Here is a 24,325-nt window from a genome sequence, read left to right as displayed (position 1 = left end):
AGTATTGATACCACAGCAACCAATTAGAGGATTATTGCGGTGTAATTCAACTTAATTTAACTTAATTCAAGTCAATTTAACTTAACTTTAATCAATTAAACTTGATTTATATTAATATAACATATTTTAACTTATTTATATTTTATTTTTCTATATTTCACTTAATTCTACTAAATTTTACTTATTACAACTTAATTTTACCAAATTGGGCCAAATTTTACTAAATTAAACAAAAAGAAACAAATTTCGACTAAATTCATCTGAATTTGAATAAATTTCGCTTAATTCAACTAAATTTTATTAAATTTATCAAAATCAAACTAAGATAATTGGTTGATTATTAACAAAATTTATCCAACTAAACATAATTCAACTAAATTTAATCAATTTAACTTAATGTAACTAAATTCTACATATCTTTTTTTCTAAATTTAACCAAGTGTTACTTAATTTAACTCAAATTAACTTATTAAATATAAATCAACTTAATTTTACTAAATAAAACTTTATTTAACTTTATTTAGTTTAATAAAATTTGATTGAACTTAATTTTTCTCAATTTTACTTAATTTAAATTAATTTAACATTATTTAACACTATTTTTTATGTGCATAAAAGGCATTAGGTGCCCTACTCCTTCGGATCTGTCAAACATTGGCCAGTCTATATCTAGACATTCTGTACCCGCCGCGTTGTAACGTTTTGAGAGACCAAAACGAGTAAATAAAAAAAAATCTAGCAAAGATTTACTGGTCATTCAAAACAAATCCTAAATAAGAAGAAATAGAAATAAAAAAACGGTACTTAATCCACCTTAAGGTGGTTGGTGCCTTCCTCGCATTCATGTTGTATTTTAGGTGGTATTTACAAATTAATTTAAGAGTTTTTTTTAATTTTTTTTTCATTTGTTTTTTTTTTAATTATTGGTTTTACTTGAACAGCAATATTCAATTCTTTTTTTTACCAATTCTTCAAAATAAAGGTGAAAAGTCTCATGAGTTATATATTTCAGTAAAAAGTTCGCGTAAATCTTTGTCGAGACAAAATGATGCAGCAACATAATTAATACAGATTTTTTTCCAGAAGAGACGCAGACACTGCTTAAGCGATGTGGCAACCGGGCGATACGCATGCAAGGGGGTGTGGCTGCCAATCCCCCGCGTGGTCAAAAAGTCAAAAAAGCAAAAAGACCCGGCCTTTGAGGTTATGCAAAAATCACCCTTTTTTGTAGCTACAAAAAAACTTTTTCTTGGCATAACTTTAAAAGTACTTCACTAAACAGAATAAAATTTAATAGGGTCTTAGGGGACCCCAAATCGAACAAAATAAGGCGGATCCGTACAAAATTGGTACAGCCAGTTCTGAGATAATCGTGTGGAAAAAAAATCATGTCTACACACATCCCCACAGACATTTGTTCAGAATTTGATTCTGAGTTGATAGGTATACGTGAAGGTATATCTAGGAGTCGTATTTAAGAAGTTTATTTTTCGAGTGATTTTATAGCCTTGCCTCAGTGAGGTGAGGAAGGCAAATCTATTTTTGTGATTTTTTTACATTTAGAACCAAAAAGAGAGTGTTGTTTTTTCAAGTATCCAATTCATTAAAATATTTTTGAAAAAAGCAGTTCAGAGTCACATCAACTCTTTTTGCCCAACATTCTCCTAGTTTTTTTTTCTGCAACGTTATTATTTTTGTGGAGTTTGGGGTTGCTAAAAATATCTTCTTTTTTCCGAATCGCACGGTCTAATGACTATATTAAGACCCCAGCAAGTCGAGCAACAAATTTTGGGATTATTTGATACGGTTATTATTCATCAACTCCAAACCAGTAGTTTCCAGACTTGGTACGATCAGCACTCAACTCTGCACGAGGACCCTCGAAAATTCCAACGTTGAAGCGTGGTCTCCGTCCAAAACTATGTGTTTAATTCTTCATTATGGACCTCCCCCGAAAGATCCCGCATGGTGACTTCAGGGAGGTACGAAGAGGGACCAAGGAATGGGGACCAGGAACTCATTAATGACCGTCGGTTCGAGTCCAAGTCGTCGTTGTCGGCCAGGCTCTGGAGTCCGGCGGTCTATTTACGACTTTAACGATCGAGGGAACCTCGACTTCTCAAGAGCGGGAGAGGCGGACATTGTGTGAGTTTGCGCCCGGGTCATTAATAGCGGTCATTAGGACTTAGGTGGTATGGAAATTTATGTCCAGAGTCAACATTGGTGTCGGTTGAGGGGGAGAATTAATTCGGAGTTGAGAGCTGGACAGTCAGAATTATGTCAACAAAAAATGGCACTGAAATTTTATCAAGATATTTTCGAAGTTAAAATTTTAATCTTTTGAAGTAGAGTACTGATGCATAATCAAATCAAAATAACGACAAAATGCAAATGAAAGTAAAAAAGCTCACTTCCAACAACGTATTTCTGCCTTGTTATTCAAGCTAGTTTTATTGTTCTCATAATTGAATTCAACTTCAACTCAACCCAGTTCAAAACATCTTGAGTGAATCAAAACAAAAACGAAAAACCAATCAAACCCAATCCAGGAAGAGGTCCACCGGCGATAATAAAAACAATTTTTTGTCTTCTTCGGCCCGCAGCATCTTTGAGCATCACACATACCAATTACGCACACACACAAACTCACACACCATCTCACAAACAAGTTTCGATATCACTTCTCTTATTTTCGGTATGTGTGTGTTTCTGTGCAAAGCTAAAACCAACAGAGGCACCTCTCAGTTAAGGTTGGACACCAAACCCAGAGTCATCTCTCTCCGGTTGGCGATGTCCAAACCCCGAACAGAGAAATAATCATAAAAATTCTTTTTAAGAGGACTTTGCGCCAAACCTGTTTTTTGTGTTTCTCCTCTGCGACTGACTATGTGTTATAAAGGCTCTTCTTTTTATCCCCGCCGACCACCTTCGCGCCACACCTTGGTTCGTGAAGAAGCACCTTCTGAAGGGAGATGCCGCGCGGGTTCATCTTCTTGACTGTTTTTTTTCCGGGGTGATGATGATACTCGCAAATTCTTCGAGAATAACTTTCGAAATCTTCTTCACACTCACACCGAAGCACGCGAGCTGGTCACCAAACGAAATCTTGATCATTTTTGAGAATGCCTTATGAAATTAATTTAAATTAGATAGTCATATTTCCCATTGAAACTTGTAAGCCACTTTCAAATGTTACGCTCGTCATTCTGCACAGGTGTGAGGGGAGGCCAAAGAATATCTGCGGCCGTTTGCAGCGAGAATTTGTTCTTTTACCCGATCGCGATGGTCCTGTTTTTTGCTTGCCTTCAAGATCATTCCGCGATAGTGTCACTGGAAAAACGTGATAAAATTGGCGTCGCAACTTTCAACCCAGGGGAGGGAGTTTACGCATGCATTCCAGTTCTGGTGTACCGGTTTTTCGGGTAGCACAAATGGCGCATCAGTTTTTCGGGTGCATTTATTTTTGGGAATAACATTGTGAAATTTTTGTTCAATGAAAAAAACTTGTTTTTTATCAGTCGTCGTCGAGCCTTCCGGGCAGCGATGTTAGGTGAGGCAGGTTTTCCAACTAGTCAACAAAAGAATTTTAAATGTTTTTTTATTGTTTTTAGAATGAGACATAGTCCGTCTATTTCGTTGGTTCTTCATTGCAATGATCTGTCTAAGCCGTCCAAGCAAAACATCTTTGAACACATTTTGAAATCTGAATCATTTTTAGATGATTTCTGATTTTATCTCAAGTCTTTTTTCAAGTTTCCTGACCGGTTTTGAATAACCGATTGATTTGGTGTTAAAAAGGCAGGAACAGCTTGAGCTACACAGTAAAAAATTGTGTAAATTTTGAAGGTTGAATAATTACTTTTTTAAGATGTACTTTTACATCAATTTAGACTGAAAAGGTGACATTGCAACAGAAAAGTATTAAAATGACACATTTTCAGAGGAAAAATTACACATTTTTCTGACATAAAAGATGTAGCCCTCATTTTTTTTACTGTGTACAGGAATTAACACAAATATATGGCTCTCTTGGACAAAACAGAGTCTCTCAAAACACATTTGCGGGATTATGTCATGGAGTTAGGAAATGAACAAATCCCTGACTCTTCGGACAACGAATATTTTTTGTATGTGTGTAACTTTTTCTCTGATCAAAGAAGACATTTTGCATCATCCATACAAGACTCCTTATAATGTTTGAAGCTATCTATACAAAAAGGCTTTAAAATATTTAAAAATCATTATCTTTAGAACGGATTTTTTGATCAATTTTGTGTCTTGAGCAAAATTGTACACAGCAAAAATTGTATAATTTTGGAAGGTTGAATATTACCTCTTTAACACTCAAACGCTCGGGTAGTCATTTGACCCCTGTTTTTTTTCTTTTTTCTTAGATGTAATTTTACCTCAATTAAGACTGAAAAAGTGACATTACATCAGAAATGTGGCAAAATTACACATTTTCAGAGGCAAAATTGCACATTTTTTTCTGACTTAAAAAATCTAGACTTTTTTTTTATAAGGTCCTAAAAACATATGAAACAGCTTATAGGACATTTTCAAAAAATAGTCTGGGAATGTACCCCTTTTCCAGATGTAATATTTTCACGATTTTTTTACTGTGTAGATATTGCTTAGGGATTCACCGAAAAATAACAATTAAACTCTAAAAAAAATACTAATTTTTTCATGTGACATTTCACAAACATTTTTGTAGAAGCCAAAGTGTTAAAATATCAAATTTCGAACATTTATTGGCTTTCTATGTAAAATAAGGGATCTCAGTGTGTGGGGGGAAGGGGGGGGGGAGGAGGGCAAAGGCTTTGTTACACTCCATACATCTTTTTTTTTAATTTGTATGGAAATTATGTTACGAGGGGGGAGGTTACGGTGCTTTGTTTTATTCAAAATAAAATGAAGAGTATTGTTTATCTTTGGAATCACATTTTCAAAACATATCAATTTTTTTGCCTGTTTAATTTTAACTATATGTGTTTATTTGGGTGGATGATTCCCGTGAAAGTAAAAAATTACTACTTTTTTTTGTTTTCTTTTCTCATTTAGAATACAAATTTTGATTTCGTTAAAAAAAATATTATTTTTGCAAGTTGATTTTAAATTTAGTTTTTGAAAAGTGAGCTAAAACCCTTAATAAAACATGTTTAATGGGATAAATGCCTTTAAAATTCAATTTATTTTGCTCATTTTATAATATAAAATTCAATAAAATGTTAATGATATAACAGAAAACATGTTAGCTTTATTAGTCGAATATTATAAGAGCAGTTCAATAAATGAGAATACGCGTGCCCTACATTTTATTTCAAAATGTAGAGCTCATCCATAAACCAGGAGGATTTTTTTGTGTCGCATTTAAATTTAGTGAAGATTTTTTTTTTGGTTTATTGAAGAATAATATATAATGAAGCATAAAAAGTAGTTTCTGTGATTTAAACATAGGATTTTCAGAGTTTTTTACTTTTTACATTTTTTAAGTTCCACGAAATTTGCGTGAAATTTGGTGTTTTGAAATTGAGGTTCCCGTGAAATTTGCAATTTTCGAGCGTGAAAATCACTAAGCCTAAATATCATGATTTTACCAAAGTTTTTGGCTTCTTCTTGTAGGATTTATGTCGAAAAAATCGCAATTTTTCGAATCTTTGGAAATTCTAAATTAATTAAGGGTAGCCGATATTTCCTAGTAAAACTAATCCATTCAGCTTGAGCCACGATATCCACATAAATCCGCCTGGGAGAAACCAGAAACTTAAATTATGGTCAAATATTGATAGTGCATCACATTAGTATGGCAAAATACCAATCATTTGATCACAATATACACAGTCATCCCACATATTCGGAACACTTTTGTGATAATTTGTCAATAGCATGCCAAATGCAGCTTTTCTCTCGACCCTACTATTTTTAGGACCTTTATTTGAACATTTTCTTGCTATTTCACTAGTAACAGTAGTACTTTTTGAACGAAAAACTTCATTTCAAGACTATTTTATCCTGAGCAGCAAAACACTGCCTCCAAATTGCCGGTTTCATGATTGCTGGATGTTATTGTGCCTCCCACAATTGTGGAACACCTGAATTTAACTGATATTTTCACAAAAAAAGTTATCAGACCATGGATAAAACATCACTAAGCTTGAGTTTCACTGGTTGCAGTGTGCGAAGTCATTATTTTGTTACTACTCCTGGAGAGATCCAAAGTTTGTTTACATCCATAAGAAAAAAGTGTTCCGAATTTGTGGATTTTGTGGGTCAAAGTTTTTCTTCAAAAACTTGATATAAAAGTTAAAATTTGCAGTTGTTTGATACAGTATTCGAAAGATCGCAAAAAAAGCTTTCAAATGAAGGTAAAAGCGAATCATTAAGTTCAATTATCGATTTACTATGATTTTGTTAACATTGGCCGATCTGTAAACTGTTCCGAATATGAGGGATGACTGTACCTTAAATGTAATAGTTTGTGTATTGATCTCGAGCGATTTTAGAAAATTTGTTCGAAAAAGTGACTTTTTCAGTTAATCGAAGAGGGGGTGAGAGAAAGCTTAAGCTAAGCCATGACAGCTGTCAAAGTTCAATTTCCCTTTAAGGCTCCAAGTTTTTTTCTTTATTGTAAAAAAATCTGCTTAACTTTTTACTTTTCTTGTTTTTAATGGGAAGAACCACCTGGAAGCCAGTCCGCCAGTCGCCAATCGATGCCATAACAGTGACGCCAAACGACCAGCAACGACAACCGTCAACCGCCACTCGGGTCGACGCCGGGAAATTAAGATCATTTGCATATGAATCATAATGTTTATCGTGGCAAATTACATAGCGCACTTTACGTTGACTTGGTTCGTTTTGTCCACTTCTTCCTCTCTCTATATACGAGAACTATTAAGCTACGATCATCTCGATTCGTTCCAGCGGAACTTGTCCACAGATGTGAGCGGTGTACAACCGCTCTAATGAGTGGATCCGTTTGTTGTTAGCACCCGCGAACACACGGGCAATCTTCCGAGACCTGTTCCGCACAGCTAGTAAACAGTGTAGTAAAACGCACCCGCACGCTGAGACCTGATTAGTACGTATCGAACAGCAAATCGTACAAGCAAGCTCGGCTTCGCAAATGTGGTACAAGTTGTTGGCACGATCTTGTGTACGATCTGTGCTAAAATGCCGCGTGTCCGCCAGACATCGTGCCGCGATCGCTGATTGGGGGGACGCGATGCGCGTGCTGGAACACGCTGTACGACACCGTCATCACCCCCGCACATTTAAACTCTGTGTGTGTGTGCATGTTTGCGAGTTGTTGTTGTTGTTGATACCATTATGAGATTTAATTAAAAAGCCGTGATAGACATCTGACTGACATGAGTTGTGCGGTAGATGAAGAGGAGGATGATGAAGAAGCGATTCATTGTACTACACATTCTGGTACAAGTTGTATAATGAGTGCACGCTAAATGAAAGCAAAGTGAACGAGTTGCTGTCAAGGTCGCGTCGGAAGTGGAGCGCTTTGAGTGTTGCATGCATACTAATTGATGGTAATATGCGATGAAATAATAACAGTTCTTGGGCATGGGATGAAACTGTGATGTCAGGCAGAGGTTGAACAATCTCAGCAGAGCAGTTTGTTCAGGTATGCGGCAGCTAATATGGGTATTAGATTCATTGTTTTGATGTTAAGTCCCACGAATTGTTTGATTTGTAGCTTGTTGACAACGCTGAATCAACGTTAATGTAGTGACATAGGAATGTGAGTTGTTAACGCAGCATCTTCAAAGAGTACAGTTCTGGTGAACACCATCTACCAATCCAAACTTCATCAGCAGGTTAAACAAACATCGTTGAAAGTGAAAACACTGTACGATCGCACGATCCCCACTCCATGCAGGTATATCTGTGCAAACTGCACGCTGGTCAGGCCTTCAACGCCAGCGTATTGATCTTTGACCACACCGCACAAGTCACGAGTTGCGTCGACGATGTACCGCTACCCTACTAAGGAGGCAGTCTTGCCCGTGGAACCGGCTGCAGGCAGATCAACCCCAGATTGGCCGCGGCAGTCCGACACGCAGTGACATTCTACAAACCCCTCAACTTTTGGCATAGACGCTGTGAATATCAAGTTCGCGCACGAAAGGAATTTCTCGTCAGCCTTAAGCTTATCGCAATCGCTTAGACTGAGTAAGGGTTGCTGTTGCGAAAAAAAAACCTGCTGCGCCAAACTGCTGTACGGGGAAGAGAGATCTCTGCGCCATCAACATCAACCGACCCGAACGACTCGTGGTCTCAAATTAGCATAAGTTTATGTTTATTCCGCGGAGTCGAGCTTAAGTCGCTGAATTAATTAGTGCTCAACTTCTAGTTCTGGAACTGCCCCGCAGTCCGCACAGTGTGAAATCTTAGACTTTTCTCTTTTGCAACCGACGGAGGGCAAATTTGGCATCACGCAAGAATTCCAGTCACCATTTGGATGCAAAATTATGTGAGGTTAGGTGAGATAAATTCAATGCCGAGTGGAAAACGAGTTTCTCCGGAGAAAAAATCATCATAGAATCCACAACTATCAAAATTCAGGCTCTCTCTCTCTCCACTCCACCCCGTTAAGAGATGTCACTTCCAATTTGTAGCCACATTAGAGGTCCCCAACGAGAGCCACCCAATTAGTTGCGGTCGCTAGAGTCGATGGCATTCCAAACTTCCAAATGGCTGCTATCCGGCCCGGTTGTTGGTGCTACGCAAATGTGATGGACCCCAAAATAGATCCAATTTCGGTGTGGTTGTGTGTGTGTGTGTGCTGAAGATATGATAAAATATGGAAATTTTTATCGACAACATTGGCCGGGCTAGTTTACGAATATGTAAATAGGACAATGTAATATGTAAATTTCGAATCCATTAAGACAGTGATTATGGTGCTGACAATGATTGATCGGTAATTAAAACCGCCAAGTGGTGAAATTAAATTTAACGTGCAGCAATACATTTCTTAGGCTGGATGAAAGTTTGTGAAAATGTTTACGCAGATTTTGTGAACATGACTTGGCCAAAATTGAATTGACAGCCAAGGAGAAATAAAGAAACACTCTTTTTCACAAACAAAAAAACGGTAAAATGTTTAAACTTAGTTTAAACAATCTTCAGTTGTAATTTGTAAAACAGTTGTTTGTTTACTTGTCTGTCTTTCTTCCATTTCATTGCGTAAATAGTTGTAAAAAAATAAATCATTTAGCTTAGATAATTCCGTTTCATAGCATCTTTGCTCAGAAGGCACGTAAGCGGGTATGTTCTCTTAACGAAATTGTTTCAACATTTATTTTATATTTCTGTTTTTCTGCGGCCTCGATTTTTTTTCGATGTTTTGAGAAGAAAAACAATTTGTTTAAATCTACTATAAAGTGGATGTGCGAGACAAGGTCGAAAGTACTAAGCTGCATAGGCCATATATTTAAAATGGCTAAATTATAAAATTTTGTGATATTGTGTGAGTTTCCTTTCAAACATGAGCTTTTTAACATTTTTTTCTTTCAAACATGAGCTATTCTCAAAAAAAGTTAAAGCTTTCTTGCCTGTTTCGGTTAACATGAACAATTATTTTTAAAGTTTGCTGATTCTTTTTTAAATATTTATAGAAATTGTACCATCATTTAAAAAAATGTTTTAATCTTATTTTGGCAACTGAGCAGTTCTCTACGAAATCGGTCTTTTTTTTAATTTTTGTATTTTTTAATCCGGCTGAAACATTTTTGGTGTCTTCGGTATGCCTAAAGAAGTCATTTTGCATCATTAGTTTGTCCATATAATTTTCCATACAAAAATTTCGTATTTTGTATTGTTGATATCTCAGCAAAGAATGGTCCGATTTACAATGTTAAAATTTGAAAATTAGTGTAATTTTCCGATCTATTCAAAAAAATATTTTCAAAATTGTTAAAACAAGACTAACATTTTAAAAGGGCGTAATATTGAATGTTTGGCTCTTTTGAAATGTTAGTCGTGATTAAAAAAAAATGATTTATTTTTCGAAATGATCGAAACAATTTTTATTTACGAATGTTTCATATTTTAACATTATAAATAGAACCATTACTTGCTGAGATATCGAAGTTACAAAATGGTGGATTGTGTGGGTGAAACTTAGAAAACATAAATTTCCCTGTTTTTAAATACTTGGATGGCAATATCTCGGCAACTAAGGGTCCTATCAACAAAGTTTAAAAAAGCAAATTATAGAGAATTTTCTCAGATTTTCAAAAATATTTTTTTCAAAAGAGGGCAAACATGTGCCCAAATCTAAAAAAAATAAAATCTGCTACTATTTTCAAAAAAGTTACCTTTAACTTGAAAGCGGTGAATTTTATCAAATTTTCCCTGAAATACTTTTTGATTGCAAATTTGATTTTAAATCTAAAAATGAAGTTGAAAAATTTTTGCGACCAATCTTTCGATTTTTTGAAAAAATCCGTATTAATTCAAAAAATCATAACTCGGTCAATGATTTTTTGCACAACCTGGAAATTTCTGAAAAGTTGGCATTTTATGTCCCCTAAAACATATCAAATAATAAAAATAATTCAAAAATAGTGTTTTTTGCAAATCAAGTTTTAGTGACTAAAAGATAAATTAAAAATCACCAATTTTTTTTACCGTGTATCACATTTTCCAGTGTAGTATTCATCCATACCTACAACTTTGCCGAAGACACCAAATTGATCAAAAAATTCCTTCAAAAGATACAGATTTTTGAATATTCATACACCATTTTTGTATTGACAGCAGCCAAATTTGTATGGAAAATTATATGGATAAACTTATGATGAAAAATGGCTTCTTTGGACATACCGAAATAACCAAAAAAGTTTCAGCCAGATTAAAAAACACAAAAAATCGAATGACCGAAATCTGAGAGAATTGCTCAACTATCTTTGCGTATCTCCAAACATGAACATGAACATTAGTACAAATCTGCATGCTAAAAGTTCAAAGTTTTTTTGATTTATTATTTTTAAATTACATAATTGCAAGTTCTTTCCATTCTTCTTAACACATGCAGATCTTGAAAATGTGCTATTATTAAAAGTCTGAATTCAAGGATATCATAAAGCAGTTTATGTTTTTTTCTTAAAATGGATTTTTTTGTAATATTTCTGTGTGTTTTTTCATTCTTTCAAACTTGAATTATATAAATGGAAAAGGAAAACTTTTGGTTTGGTTGCAAATTAGGGTGGTTCACAATTAGGGTGTTTTATAAAATCGAAACAGTTGCATTCAAAAGGGGATATTTAGCACTATAATTGCTGAAAATAGTCTAAGTGTCATTTTTCTTTGAGCACACTCGTCCATTACTAGAAAAATATATTTGAAAGAGCTGAAAAAACTCTTCGCAATTCCAAGTCCAACAACTTTGAAAAATCTCAATTTCTCCTCTCACGTTCGCAATGTTCCCGACAAAAAACTTATACCTAAATGGCAGCAGATTTTTTTCTGGTGCATTGCTTCGAATTTCCCCCAAAACCCCCAAAAACCTCAGAGAATTTCTTCCGAGACCCGCTACTTGCACACGTGAGCTTTTGCGGTCGCCCCTCCTCGTTTGGTGGATTGATTTATATTCGCACGTTCAACATGGTCAACCTCCAGAGCTCTCTCTCTGCGATGGTTTTCGGAGGACCATCATGGGAAGACATCAGGGTATGACGACGACGAACCGCAACCGTGAAATGAAAGTGAAATTTTCGAATCGCCGCACGACGGAGGAACACTTTCATCGGAGCTTGGTCGGTCGTTAAAATGCAGGGGTTAAAAATACGTGAAGAATCGATGAGGACGTCAAACGAATGCGGTAATGTTGAATTTATTTTTAAAAAATGTTAAAGGAAGCCTTCCACTGCCCGATGTGCATCGTGCAGAAATCTGACAATAAGTCGAATTTACGCGTTTTGCAATCAGCGTGAAATGCAACTTGATGTAGCTTATAAGGTTCCGACAGAGCCCTAATTCACTTGACGTATTTTTCATTTTTCTTTCTTTTTACAAATTAAAAACTGCATTTTTCCTTTATCGCTGATACGCATACTTGCACCGCGTTCAAGAGTGAGGTTATGAAATACGCGCGGTGAAGTGCGCTTAGTTGTTGTTATTAAAACCGCTTCCAGCCAGCCCCAAGACTGCTGCATCGACGTTGCAGAGACACCTGAAGTCGTCCGCGCGGGGGTATAATTAACCATGGCCCCCGTGGAAAAATGGGTTCCCATGAAGGAAGCGGACGTATTTACCATACGTCTCCGAACCCGGCCGGTCTTCGTCGTCGTCGTGATATGACGCGCGCGATACGCCAGAGCGATCATTAATGAGAGTGACTGTGTCCCTGTGCGGATCTTAGGGCGTGACGGGGCCCAAGTTACCTAACATCGACTGACTGTTTCGTAGAAGAGATTTGCCCAGTTATACTGCAGATCATCTTGATTGGACGCGCTTTCCATCTAACGAGTGCATCACGAGTTCCGGCGTCGTGGGGATCTTTTTTTTGCGTTTAAATTAATGGCATCATTTACTTCGGACTCTGCTCGAGTGACAATGTGTGATGTTGTTGACGTCATGTGCTTGAAATTTTGATTTTTTTTCAATAGTCTAATAAAAAAAAACAATAGTAGTATTTATTTGATAGAGTCGAGCTTAAAATGGCTTGGAATGTATGGAATTCAACTCTTCTTTTGTCATTGATAGGATTTTTTAAATTTTTTGTCTCAGTATTTATATGTATCAAATTTCCCGGGAGTCTCGACCAAATTTCCCGGGAATTACACGGAGTTCCCAAAATCGTGAACAAGCGTTCATGAAACAAAGTGTTCAAATCCCATGGTATAATTTCCAAAAACGTCCTTGTTTCGTTTTAACTCCATTGAAATTATAGTTTTTATTTTGATAGTTATTGTATGAGCAGTTCTCTACGAAATCGGTCTTTTTTTCAAAAATTTTAATTTTTGTATTTTTTAATCCGATTGAAACTTTTTTGATATCTTCGGTATGCCCAAAGAAGCCATTTTGCATCATTAGTTTGTCAGTATAATTTTCCATACAAATTTGGCAGCTGACCATACAAAAATGATGTATGAAAATTCAAAAATCTGTATCTTTTGAAGGAATTTTTTGATCGATTTGGTGTCTTCGGCAAAAATGTAGGTATGGGTATGGACTACACTGAAAAAAATGATACACGGTAAAAAAATGTGGTGATTTTTTATTTAACTTTTATTACTAATATTTGATTTGCAAAAAACACTATTTTCATTTTTTTTTTCATTTTTTGATATGTTTTAGAGGAGATTAAATGCCAACTTTTCAGAAATTTCCAGGTTGTGCAAAAAATCTTTGACCGAGTTATGAACTTTTGAATCAATATTGATTTTTTCAAAAAATCGAAATGTTTTTTTAACTTCATTTTTTGATGTAAAATCAAATATGCAATCAAAATGTAGTTTAGTTAAATTTTGATAAAGTGTACCGTTTTCAAGTTATGGTCAGTTTTTGGTAACTTTTTTGAAAAAAGTCGCACTTTTTCATTTTTTAAAATTAGTGCCCATGTTTGCCAACTTTTGAAAAAAAATATTTAAAAAAAGCTGAGAAAATTTTCTCTATTTTGCGTTTTTGAACTTTGTTGATACGACCCTTAGTTGCTGAGATATTGCCATACAAGTGTTGAAAAACATGAAAATTTATGTTTTCTTAGTCGCACCCAAACAACCCACCATTTTCTAACGTCGATATCTCAGCAACAAATGGTCCGATTTACAATGTTAAAAAAATGAAATATTCGTAAAATTTTCCGATCTTTTCGAAAAAAAATATTTTAAATTGTTTTGAATCAAGACTTACATTTAAAATGGGCCAAATATTCACTATTACGCCCTTTTTTTGAAAATTTTTTATTCGAAAAGATCGGAAAATTTCACGAATGTTTCGAATTTTGACATTGTAAATCAGACCATGAGTTGCCGAGATATCGACGTTAAAAAACGGTGGGTTGTTTGAGTGAGGCTTAGAAAACATCAATTTTCCTGTTTTTAAACACTTGCATGGCAATATCTCAGCAACTAAGGGTCGTATCAACAAAGTAAAATATAGAGCTTTTCAAAAATATGTTTTTCAAAAGTGGGCAAACATGTGCATTAATTCAAAAAAATTAAAAACTGCGACTATTTTCAAAAAAGTCACCTAAAAATGGCCTTAACTTGAAAACGGTGCACTTTATCAAAATTTCACTTAAGTACTTTTTGATTGCAAACTTGGTTTTAACTATATATTTAATTTTTTTGAAAAGGTCAGTATTGCCTCAAAAATTCATAACTCGGTCAAAGATTTTTTGCACAACCTGGAAATTGGCATTTAATGTCCTCTAAAACATATCAAAAAATGAAAAAAAAAAATAAAAATAGTGTTTTTTTGCAAATCAAGTTTTAATGACAAAAAATTAAAGAAAAAATCACCATTTTTTTACCGTGAATCATTTTTTTCAGTGTAGTCCATATCCATACCTACAACTTTGCCGAAGACACCAAATCGATCAAAACAATTCCTCCAAAAGATACAGATTTTTGAACTTTCATACATCATTTTTGTATGAACAGCTGCCAAATTTGTATGGAAAATTATATAGCGAGCTAATGATGCAAAATGGCTTCTTTGGGCATACCGAAGGCACCAAAAAAGTTTCAGTCGGATTTAAAAATACAAAAAAAAATCGAATGACCGAAATCTGAAAGAACTGCTCTTTGACACTTTTTTAGTTTGTACCCCATTGGTTGTTCAAAGTCAAACTACAAAGTGACACTCACATTTACTATCAAACCAAACTTTTTTTAGTGTGTGTGATCTCCGTGTAAAGAGGGTGTCAAACTAAAAAGTGACCTCGTTCGTTTGACAACAATTCGTCGCCATCGTGCTAACTTGTCGTACGTGCATTTTGGGTCAAATTGAGTTAAGAACACCATTTTGTGCAGCTCACAATGCCTCACCGTTTGACCTTCACAGATCCCCAAAATTCGATTTCAATCCTGAGATATTCCACAAAAACCGAAAAAACTCCGTGCATTTTTGTCACTTTACATATGAAAGTAGTTTCAATATTGTCGTGCTATCTTGTCACTCCATGAAAATTGATGTAAGTGCGACAAAAGGCCAAAGGGATTTCAGGCCAGGAAAGTCAGGATGCGTTTGTCGCACGTACAAGCTAGACTACCGTAAACATTTGTAATTATAACTCGGGACTCCAGCAACCAACTTCAACCAAACTTTAGGACAATGCACAGAATGGTGAGCCAAACAAAACGTGTTTGTTATTGTTTACATTGCGTGCTCTCGTTTTTGAATATTCAAGGTCAAACATTAAAACGCGTTTTTCTCGGAACGTCAAAATGGCGGATGCGACAAGATAGCACGACGACGTCGAATTGGTGTCAAATCATCGGGATTGCAGTGTATTACGTTTTCCATTTAAAGGTCTAAGGTATTATAAAAAGGATAGAATTGACATAAAATTTTATGTGAAGTAATCAGACCAAAATAATAAAAGCACAAATATACGTTCATCCATAAAAAAACACAAAAAAATCACCATAATCACCCAAAAGTGGGCCATAAACCGAACCTCAAATGTGTCAATAATAACTGGTATTTCAACAACTCGTCGACGACATTAACCCGAATCGTATTCCTGATGCACTCTCCTGCTCGAAGAAGCCAACCAAAACAAGGACCCACAACAAAAAGCAACAAAACAAAACAATAAAGTAATTACCACCCGATATGCGAACGACCGGCTCCCATCACAACAACAACGCATTTTCGCGGCCTGATGACTTCTCGGAAAGCAATTCCCCCCGCTCCGTGTTCCAAAATTATGATCATTACGCCGACCGACTCACCTTTGCGTTTCAGGACGTATCCCTTCTTGTAGAGCCACCAGCCGAGCACGGCCACGAGCACGACCGCCAGCAGGGTCCCGAAGATGGCCCCGGCGATGTCACCGCCGCCGTAGCAGGAACCAGCTCCGTCCATTTCGCCCTCCATCGGTAGGTCCCAGAATTTCCGAGAAAATCGACCTCAACACTGTGTTCACAATAACAAATTTATTGTTATTCACTTTTTTTTTGTGTGTTTCACTGATTTGAACTTTCTTTCGTTCGTTTTTCCCGTCAAAACTGTTTTTCTTTTCCGCCGAAATTGTTTCAGGTCCCCGCACTTATGCAATCATTATCTGTGATTGTTGTTGTTGTGCTTTTCTTTGATTTCGATTGTTTGAGCCTTTTGCAGTCGTCGCCTTTCTGAAATGAACCAAAAAGAAGAAAAAAAAATACACGTTAGTGAATGCGTTTTTCTGTGGCGAAAGAAGCTGTATTTGTTTTGGTTTTTGCATGATGGTAATTATAGGTTATGTATACCACCTCCTTCCCCCCTTTTCCCTGTTTTGCAGTGATTTCGGATGCATTTGAACGTGCGTGCTGAAGATTTTTGGGTTTTGCAGTCGTAGTTTTCTTCGCTTTCCTTAATTGAGATGAGTTGGAGAAAATTTGCATTAGGGGGTCTTTGCACTCTGCACAACAAAGTAGGTGAGCTACAAAGTTGCAAATATTTCTTTATGTATTTATGCGTTTGATCCAAATATGTGTATATTCGTGTATTTTTACTGCTATATTCGGCTCAACCTTTGTCCCAAAAACCAAAGAAGGACTTTTTGTGTGATTGTTTCGCCGATACAAGGCTTCATACAATTTCGGTAGCTGTCCAAACAAAAATGGAAAGAAAATATTTGACAATCTGCATTTTTTGCAAGGGTTTCCAGAAGCGATAATTACTTGCCAGTCTGCCAATTAATTACTGAAATTACTGGTCCAAAATGATTAATTACATAAATTACTTAATTACTATTCACTACGATAAAAAAAACATTTAATTTAAATTTAAGTATTCATTTCTACGGTTACTTACTTACTTTACTTTTACTGCTCAGACAACCCCCGGGTCATGAGCTGTCTCCAGATGCGCTGCCACTGAACTCGGTCTTGGGCTGCTACTCTCCAATTCCAACTCGGAACTCCCACACTTCGAAGATCTTCCTCCACTTGGTCTAACCACCTTGCACGTTGCGCCCCCCTCCGCCGCGTTCCAGACGGCTCCGAATTGAACACCAACTTCACCGGATTGATAGTCTGGTTCGGTTGGCGCGCAACCAGCGCGTCCGGCATTCTCGCGACGTGTCCGGCCCACCTGATCCGGCCAGCCTTGGCGACTTTCCGAATGTTTGGCTTGCCGTAGAGTTGCGCCAGCTCGTGGTTCATCCTTCTCCTCCATACCGTGTTCTCACGCACGCCGCCAAAGATCGTCCTAAGCACTCGCCGTTCGAAAACTTCAAGTGCTTGCAGGTCCTCCTCGAGCATCGTCCACGTCTCGTGCCCGTAGAGAACGACCGGTCTTATCAGCGTTTCGTACATGGTGCACTTTGTACGCCGGGAAAGATGACCAGACCGTAGGGTCTTGTGGAGTCCATAGTAGGCACGACTACCGGTGATGATGCGCCTCCGAATTTCTCTGCTGCAGTTGTTGTCAGACGTTACCAACGAACCGAGGTACACAAACTCCTCCACGACCTCGAACTCGTCGCCGTCGATCGTCACGCTCGGTCCTATGCGAGCCCTAAGGGACTCGGTTCCTCCTGCCAGCAGATATTTCGTCTTCGCCACATTCACCTTCAATCCAACCTTTTCTGCTTCCCGCTTCAATTCGGTGTACCGCCTGGCCACCTCCTCGAACGTCCTGCCGACAATGTCCATGTCGTCGGCATAGCAGATGAATTGGCTGGATCGGTTGATAATCGTGCCCCGCATGTTGAAGCCCGCCCGCCTCATTACACCTTCAAGCCCAATGTTGAAACAGAGGCCGGAGATACCGTCGCCTTGTCGCAGTCCCTTGCGCGATTCGATCGGGTCGGACATCGCCCCGAAATCTTCACGCTGCACCGTGCCCCGTCCATCGTTGATTTCACCAGTCTGATCAGCTTCCCGGGAAAGCCGTTCTCGTACATGATCTTCCATAGCTCTTCGCGATCGACCGAGTCGTACGCGGCTTTGAAATCGATGAACAGGTGGTGCGTTGGGATCTGGTACTCGCGACATTTTTGGAGGATTTGGCGTAGCAAAAAGATTTGGTCCGTCGTCGATTTCCCCTCCACAAAACCGGCTTGGTACGGCCCAACGAAATCCTTTGCTCGCTCCGACAGACGACAGAAGATAATCTGAGACAGCACTTTGTAGGCCGCGTTGAGAATAGTGATGGCTCGATAGTTCTCACATTCTAACTTGTCCCCCTTCTTGTAGATCGGGCATATTACTCCCTCTTTCCACTCCTCCGGTAGCTGTTCTGTGTCCCAGACCTTGACAATCAGCCGGTGTAGACAGGCCGCCAGCTTGTCCGGGCCCATCTTGATGAGTTCAGCACCGATACCATCCTTACCCGCTGCTTTGTTGTTCTTCAGCTTCTTGATGGCATCCTTAACCTCCCTCATCGTGGGTGCTGGCTCGTCCTCGCCGTCCACCATACCGCTGACGTCGTTTCCCCCGTCGTCCTCGTACTCCGCCTCTGGGCCGTTCAGGTGCTCGTCGAAGTGCTGCTTCCACCTTTCGATCACCTCACGCTCGTCCGTCAAGATTCCTCCGTCTTTATCCCGGCACATTTCGGCTCGCGGCATGAAGCCAGTCCGGGATTGACTGAGTTTCTTGTAGAACTTACGCGTTTCGTTGGAGCGATACAGCTGCTCCATATCCTGGAACTCCAACTCTTCCAGGCGGCGCTTCTTATCCCGGAAGAGATGGGTTTGCTGTCTTCGCAACTGTTTGTACGACTCCTTGTTCCCACGGGTGTTATGCAGCAGCCACTTGTCCCGCGCTGCTTTCTTCTCGTCCCAAATCGCCTGACATTCCTCGTCGAACCAGCCGTTCCGTCGAACTCGGTCCACGTACCCGATGGCGCTCGATGCCGCTGCGTTGATGGCTGCTTCCATATGGCTCCAGCAGGCCTCCAGAGGGGCTTCGGCAAGCTCACCCTCGTCAGGCAACGCAGCTTCGAGTTCCCGCGCGTACTGGGTAGCGACCTCATGGTCCTTGAGCCGCTCCAGATTATACCGCTGCGGGCGACGGTACCGGATCTTGTTGACCTCAGACAGGCGTTGGCGCAGCTTAGCCACCACCAGGTAGTGGTCCGAGTCGATGTCCGCGCCACGGTAGGTTCTGACGTCGATTATTTCTACGGCATTTCTACGGTTCTGAACCAAATTATTTATAAATTGCTCATTCGATAGCTCTTTCAAAAATTATGCTGATTACTTTTTTTTTGTACCAATCTAGATATTGTGAATTTCGCGTATAATTTTTATTGAAAATAGCTATATAAACTTTGAGTGATGTTTACTGTATCCTACAGCGAGTTAATTGGTTTGAAATTTGGAATTGTTTAATTTTATTATAAAATTGACATTTATATTTAATCATCGCATTATTTTCAAAAAAAAAAAAACTCTAGATATGAGCAATAATAATTGTTTCATGGCCAATTTAACCTGTTCATTATCTGATTCGAAATTCCATTATGTTTCAAGTTTCATTCAACCGAACCCTTATCAATCAATTGCAAAAGAAGATTATTTAAGTTGACTTACGTTTTTAAAAGTCGTGTTTGTCATAAAAGCAAGAAATGAATTTTAATAATATTTTCAGTTTATTGGAAGTCGAATGGCATTAAAATATAGAAGTTGTTTGAAAAAAGTCCCCCTGCTTTTTCGAGCCAAACACAAACTTTGATGTATCTTTGCAGCGTCTCTTCTTGAAAATTTTGAAATTCATCAAAATAACGTTAAGTGTGACATTATTTTGCATGTTTTTTTCTCAAGCAAATTAATAAAATCTGTTACTGAAAATACGGATAATGTGGAATGTGACATTTACATTGGATTAAATTTCTGCACTTGAATATTAGTCGATTTTAATTTCACTGAGTTTGATTTTTAACATTGAAACATTTGTCTCAGAAATATTTGGAAAATTTACGGGAAAATATCTTAGCTCTTAATAGAGAGATATTACAGGACTGTCAATTTCTACAGCTGATGAAAAAATATAAAAAAAACATATTTTTTTTTATTTTTATTGATTTTCAAATGGCTATCACTTACAAACTTTGTTTTTATCAATGATAATTAAGTACCTTTTGGTTTTAAATATTTGATCCACATAAACTTCAAATAAATTTGACTGCCTATTAGAAGGAAATACATAAAAAAATATTTCTTGCAAAAAAAAAACATATTTTTCTAATTACTTAATAAAAATGAATAGATTGCGGATTCACAAAACATTTTTCACTGGGTAATATATCGTGGCCTTTTGTTGTTAATCAGCTTCGATAAACAACACGATGAAAATAAATTTTAAGAGAGTTTTAGGAGAGAACAATGATGAAAAATGCCTTCTACATACAGAATCAGGATTTTTTAATCTTTGTGTTTCACTCTTATTTTTATATATTATATATAAAAAGTAAATAGTTTCGTTGAAGAAGTACAATTTAAAAAAAATCAATTACTTTTATTACTCAAAAATTACTTTAATTACCAATTAATTACTTTAAATTACTCTAATTACCATGAATTACTAAGTAATTAAAGAATTAGCTAATTACCAGCTAAAAATCAAAGTAATTATTAATTACTTGCCAGTCTGAGGCATTGCTGGAAACCCTTGATTTTTTGGACGAATGTTCTTATCGATTTGGTGTCTTCGGCAAAGTTTATCCATAGAGAAGCATGGATAACAATGTTGCTGCCAAGTGATAATTTGTTTTTAAAATTGTATTTTCCGGCAAAAAATAATGTTTTCATTTTTTTTCATTTTTTATCGAAAAGTACTGTCATCAGTTGGGAAAAAAGACTCAATGTCACCCCTGATGTTGATATTATGCAAGAATGTTGAAAAAGTGTGTCGTTTCCTGAATAAAGCCACTTACAGTTTCATCATTACTAAAAAGTGTCAGTTTTCGCTTTTCATCCATGAGAGTCCATTTCATAAAAAATGTTGTTAATTTTCAATTTGTCCAAAAAACATTGAAAATTGAACCACTGGTTTTCTGTCGCTCTAATCTAGTCCATCCCATATGTAAAAACAGCAGGCCGAGAAAAACGCAAGGTAAATTTGTCCTGTCCATAAGGCTACGTGTTAGGATTTCACGAAAAAGTGGAATTTGCTACGGTTTTCTGGAATATACTACTAAAGTGTATTGGGTTTTCTGATAGTTCACATAATTTTGAACCAAACTGCATCGTTAACTCAAAATTGACGAAATAACATATGGGACGGACTTGATCTGAGCGGCAGTTTCAATGTTAACCAATTAAACATTTGAAATAATGGCTGATCTCTTCTGAATTCTTAAAAAAATATATATTTCAAAATTTGGATTAAGATTTCCCTTTTTTGTAAAATAAAACATTATTCTAAAAATATTTTTTTGCTCCGTAGTTCATTATGGATCAAAAATTGCAAGTTTAAAGTGGCCGTTGATTTTTTTTGAAGTTTATGTCCCTGTATAAAAACAAAATATGAGCAAGCCTCATTTCAATTCGAATCAAAACTTTCTGTTACGATTTCCTAAAATGTTATTGTTGATATTCCATGGTCCAATTTTTCTATCAACAGTTCATATTGAGCTGTTGGTAGAAGTTTTATTATCTTTTTGGAAGAAATTTCATAAATTCAATTTTTTTCTGGGCTTAAAAAAAAATACAGTCAGAGACAGAATTTCGATGGCTTTGCATCTTTTTTGAATTTTTCAATTTATTTGTACTGAAATTTTTGTTTGTACATTTTTATTTTTTTGCTGTAAAAGCCTATTTTATTTTTAGGAAGTTTCGAAACATGGAAAATATATTGTGATGTTTATTTGGTTTAGAACTAAAATTTAAGAAAAATCGTCGGTTATTTTCGTTCGATATTTACAAAACCATCAGTTTGTTCCATAACGGTGCTCATCTTCCTGAGATTTGTTACAAACTTTTTTGGTATTTTTAAACTACTGAAACTATTGGTTCAATTTTTTATTCATCCCTTAAGCTGCTACCTCCAAAAAGAATTAAAACAAAATTTGTTAATTTTTATAATCAAATTATTTTTAGGATTGAGTCCGTAAGTTCAACATTTTGGAATGAAAAGCCAACAACTTCCCTGGTTACTGTGTACCGTTAAATGTCTTTAAAAACACATTCATTGAAATTCGATAGTTGGTTTCTAATAATTATTGATATAACTCTCGCAAACACTTCTTTCATTGGACCGATTTGAGAAAATGATAAACTTTGTAGGTGTCATTTCGAGATGTTTATTTTACTTTTTCTTCTCAAGATTATTTTCACAAATCTAGTGTTACACACCAAAGGCTTAAAAACAATTTCAAAATCCATATAAGTGAGTATTTTGTTCGTTTTGTAATTGTTGAAAGGTTCCTTATTATTCAATCATGAATATCTCTAAAACCACAAAATAAGTTTATTTTTTCAGGAACAGTTGAAAAACTGATGTATCAGTTATGGTTATTATTGTTAAGATGCTAAAATTAGCTAAACTAAATTGAAGCATAAAATTCGAAATGCCCTGCAAACATGCACAACATGCAGCATATTAAATCATAAAATTATATTTGAAAACCCGAGCAGACGGAAATAACTTGGGAAGGTCAGTTTTTGATATTGTGAGAAGATCGAAATATGTTATTGGGATGATCGGATTAGTTGTTAAAATAACAAAAATCAATAACAAAGATTTGTTCGAAGAATAACTTAAACTGTTATTATGTTGTTATTGCAATAACAAACCAATAACACAGAAGGAATCATGAAGGAATAACAAGATTTGTTATTTTGTGCGGAGAGGTGGAGCTGTATAATAACAAAAAGTGTTATTGAACTGGTATGTCTCCATAACAAAAAAAGTTATTGTTTTGGTTTAATTGTAATTTACAAATAAACCTGCAGTTGCCATAACTCCTCTGTACTAGTCAGGGCTGCAGAGCCGGGTACCTCCAAGCGACTTTGAATCTATACTTTGAAGACAACTCCGACTCTGGATGCAGGATATGACGCCAACGACGACTTCAGCTCTCCAAAAATACCCGACTTCACCGATTCCGACTCCAAGTAAAAATTGCTGGAAATTTGATGAATCCAATACAGTCTCCGAGGTCTCACTCCAGCTCGAACTTCAACGTCATCTCCGACTTCCTGGCTCTGTGAAAATAATAACAGTTTTTGTTATTCACACTTCAAAAATTCTCAATAAATAAATCAATTCCGCTAGAGAATATAACAAAATTAAAAAAAAAGAACTCTCAAAAGTTAATTTTATCGGATTAATTTAAGCTTGAACCCCATTTCATGGTGAAACAAATGACCCCGATGAAATTGTTCAAAATTATTTCATAGTTCTAGCCAATTTTAGCGAAGTCCCTAAGGGGGTATATCAAATAATTAAAAAAATCAACTTTCAAAATTTCAACTTTTTAGTATAATTTAAGCTTAAGGACCCCATTTCATGGCCAAAATAATGACCCCGATGAAATTGGTCAAAATTAACTCATAGTTCTAGCCAATTTTAGCAAATTCCTTTAGGGGGTATATCAAATAATTTAAAAAATCAACTTTCAAAATTTCAACTTTTTAGAATGATTTTAACTCAAGGACCCAATTTCATGGCAAAAATAATGACCCTGACGAAATTGGTCAAAATTATCCCATAGTTCTAACCAATTTTAGAAAATTCATTTAGGGGGTACATCAAATAATTAAAAAAAAATCAACTTTCAAAATTTCAACTTTTTAGAATGATTTTAACTCAAGGACCCAATTTCATGGCAAAAATAATGACCCTGACGAAATTGGGCAAAATTAACCCATAGTTCTAGCCAATTTTAGCGAAGTCCCTAAGGGGGTATATCAAATAATTAAAAAAATCAACTTTCAAAATTTCAACTTTTTAGTATAATTTTAGCTTAAGGACCCCATTTCATGGCCAAAATAATTACCCTGACTAAATTGGTCAAAATTATCCCACAGTTCTAACCATTTTAAACAAAGTCCTTTAGGAGGTATATCAAATAATTAAAAAAATCAACTTTCAAAACTTCAACTTTTTAGAATAATTTTAGCTTGAGGACCCCATTTCATGGCCAAAATAATTACCCTGACTAAATTGGTCAAAATTATCCCACAGTTCTAACCATTTTAAAC

General features: G+C 36.3%; 1 protein-coding gene across 1 annotated transcript in view; it reads right to left on the bottom strand.

Annotated features, from left to right (window-relative positions):
• Positions 1-24,325, bottom strand: part of LOC6051519 (formin-J) — a 172,405-nt gene that overhangs the window by 129,295 nt on the left and 18,785 nt on the right. Inside the window, exon 2 of the mRNA XM_038252103.1 lies at positions 15,927-16,325. Coding sequence (XP_038108031.1) covers positions 15,927-16,071 — 145 coding nt within the window. The 5' untranslated portion in view covers positions 16,072-16,325. The remainder of the gene's footprint in view (positions 1-15,926; positions 16,326-24,325) is intronic.

The sequence above is a fragment of the Culex quinquefasciatus genome, chromosome 2 (assembly GCF_015732765.1).
Source record: "Culex quinquefasciatus strain JHB chromosome 2, VPISU_Cqui_1.0_pri_paternal, whole genome shotgun sequence".
NCBI lineage: Eukaryota > Metazoa > Arthropoda > Insecta > Diptera > Culicidae > Culex > Culex quinquefasciatus.
The sequence above is the reverse complement of the archived record's forward strand: the minus strand, read 5'-3'. Positions and strand labels throughout refer to the sequence as shown.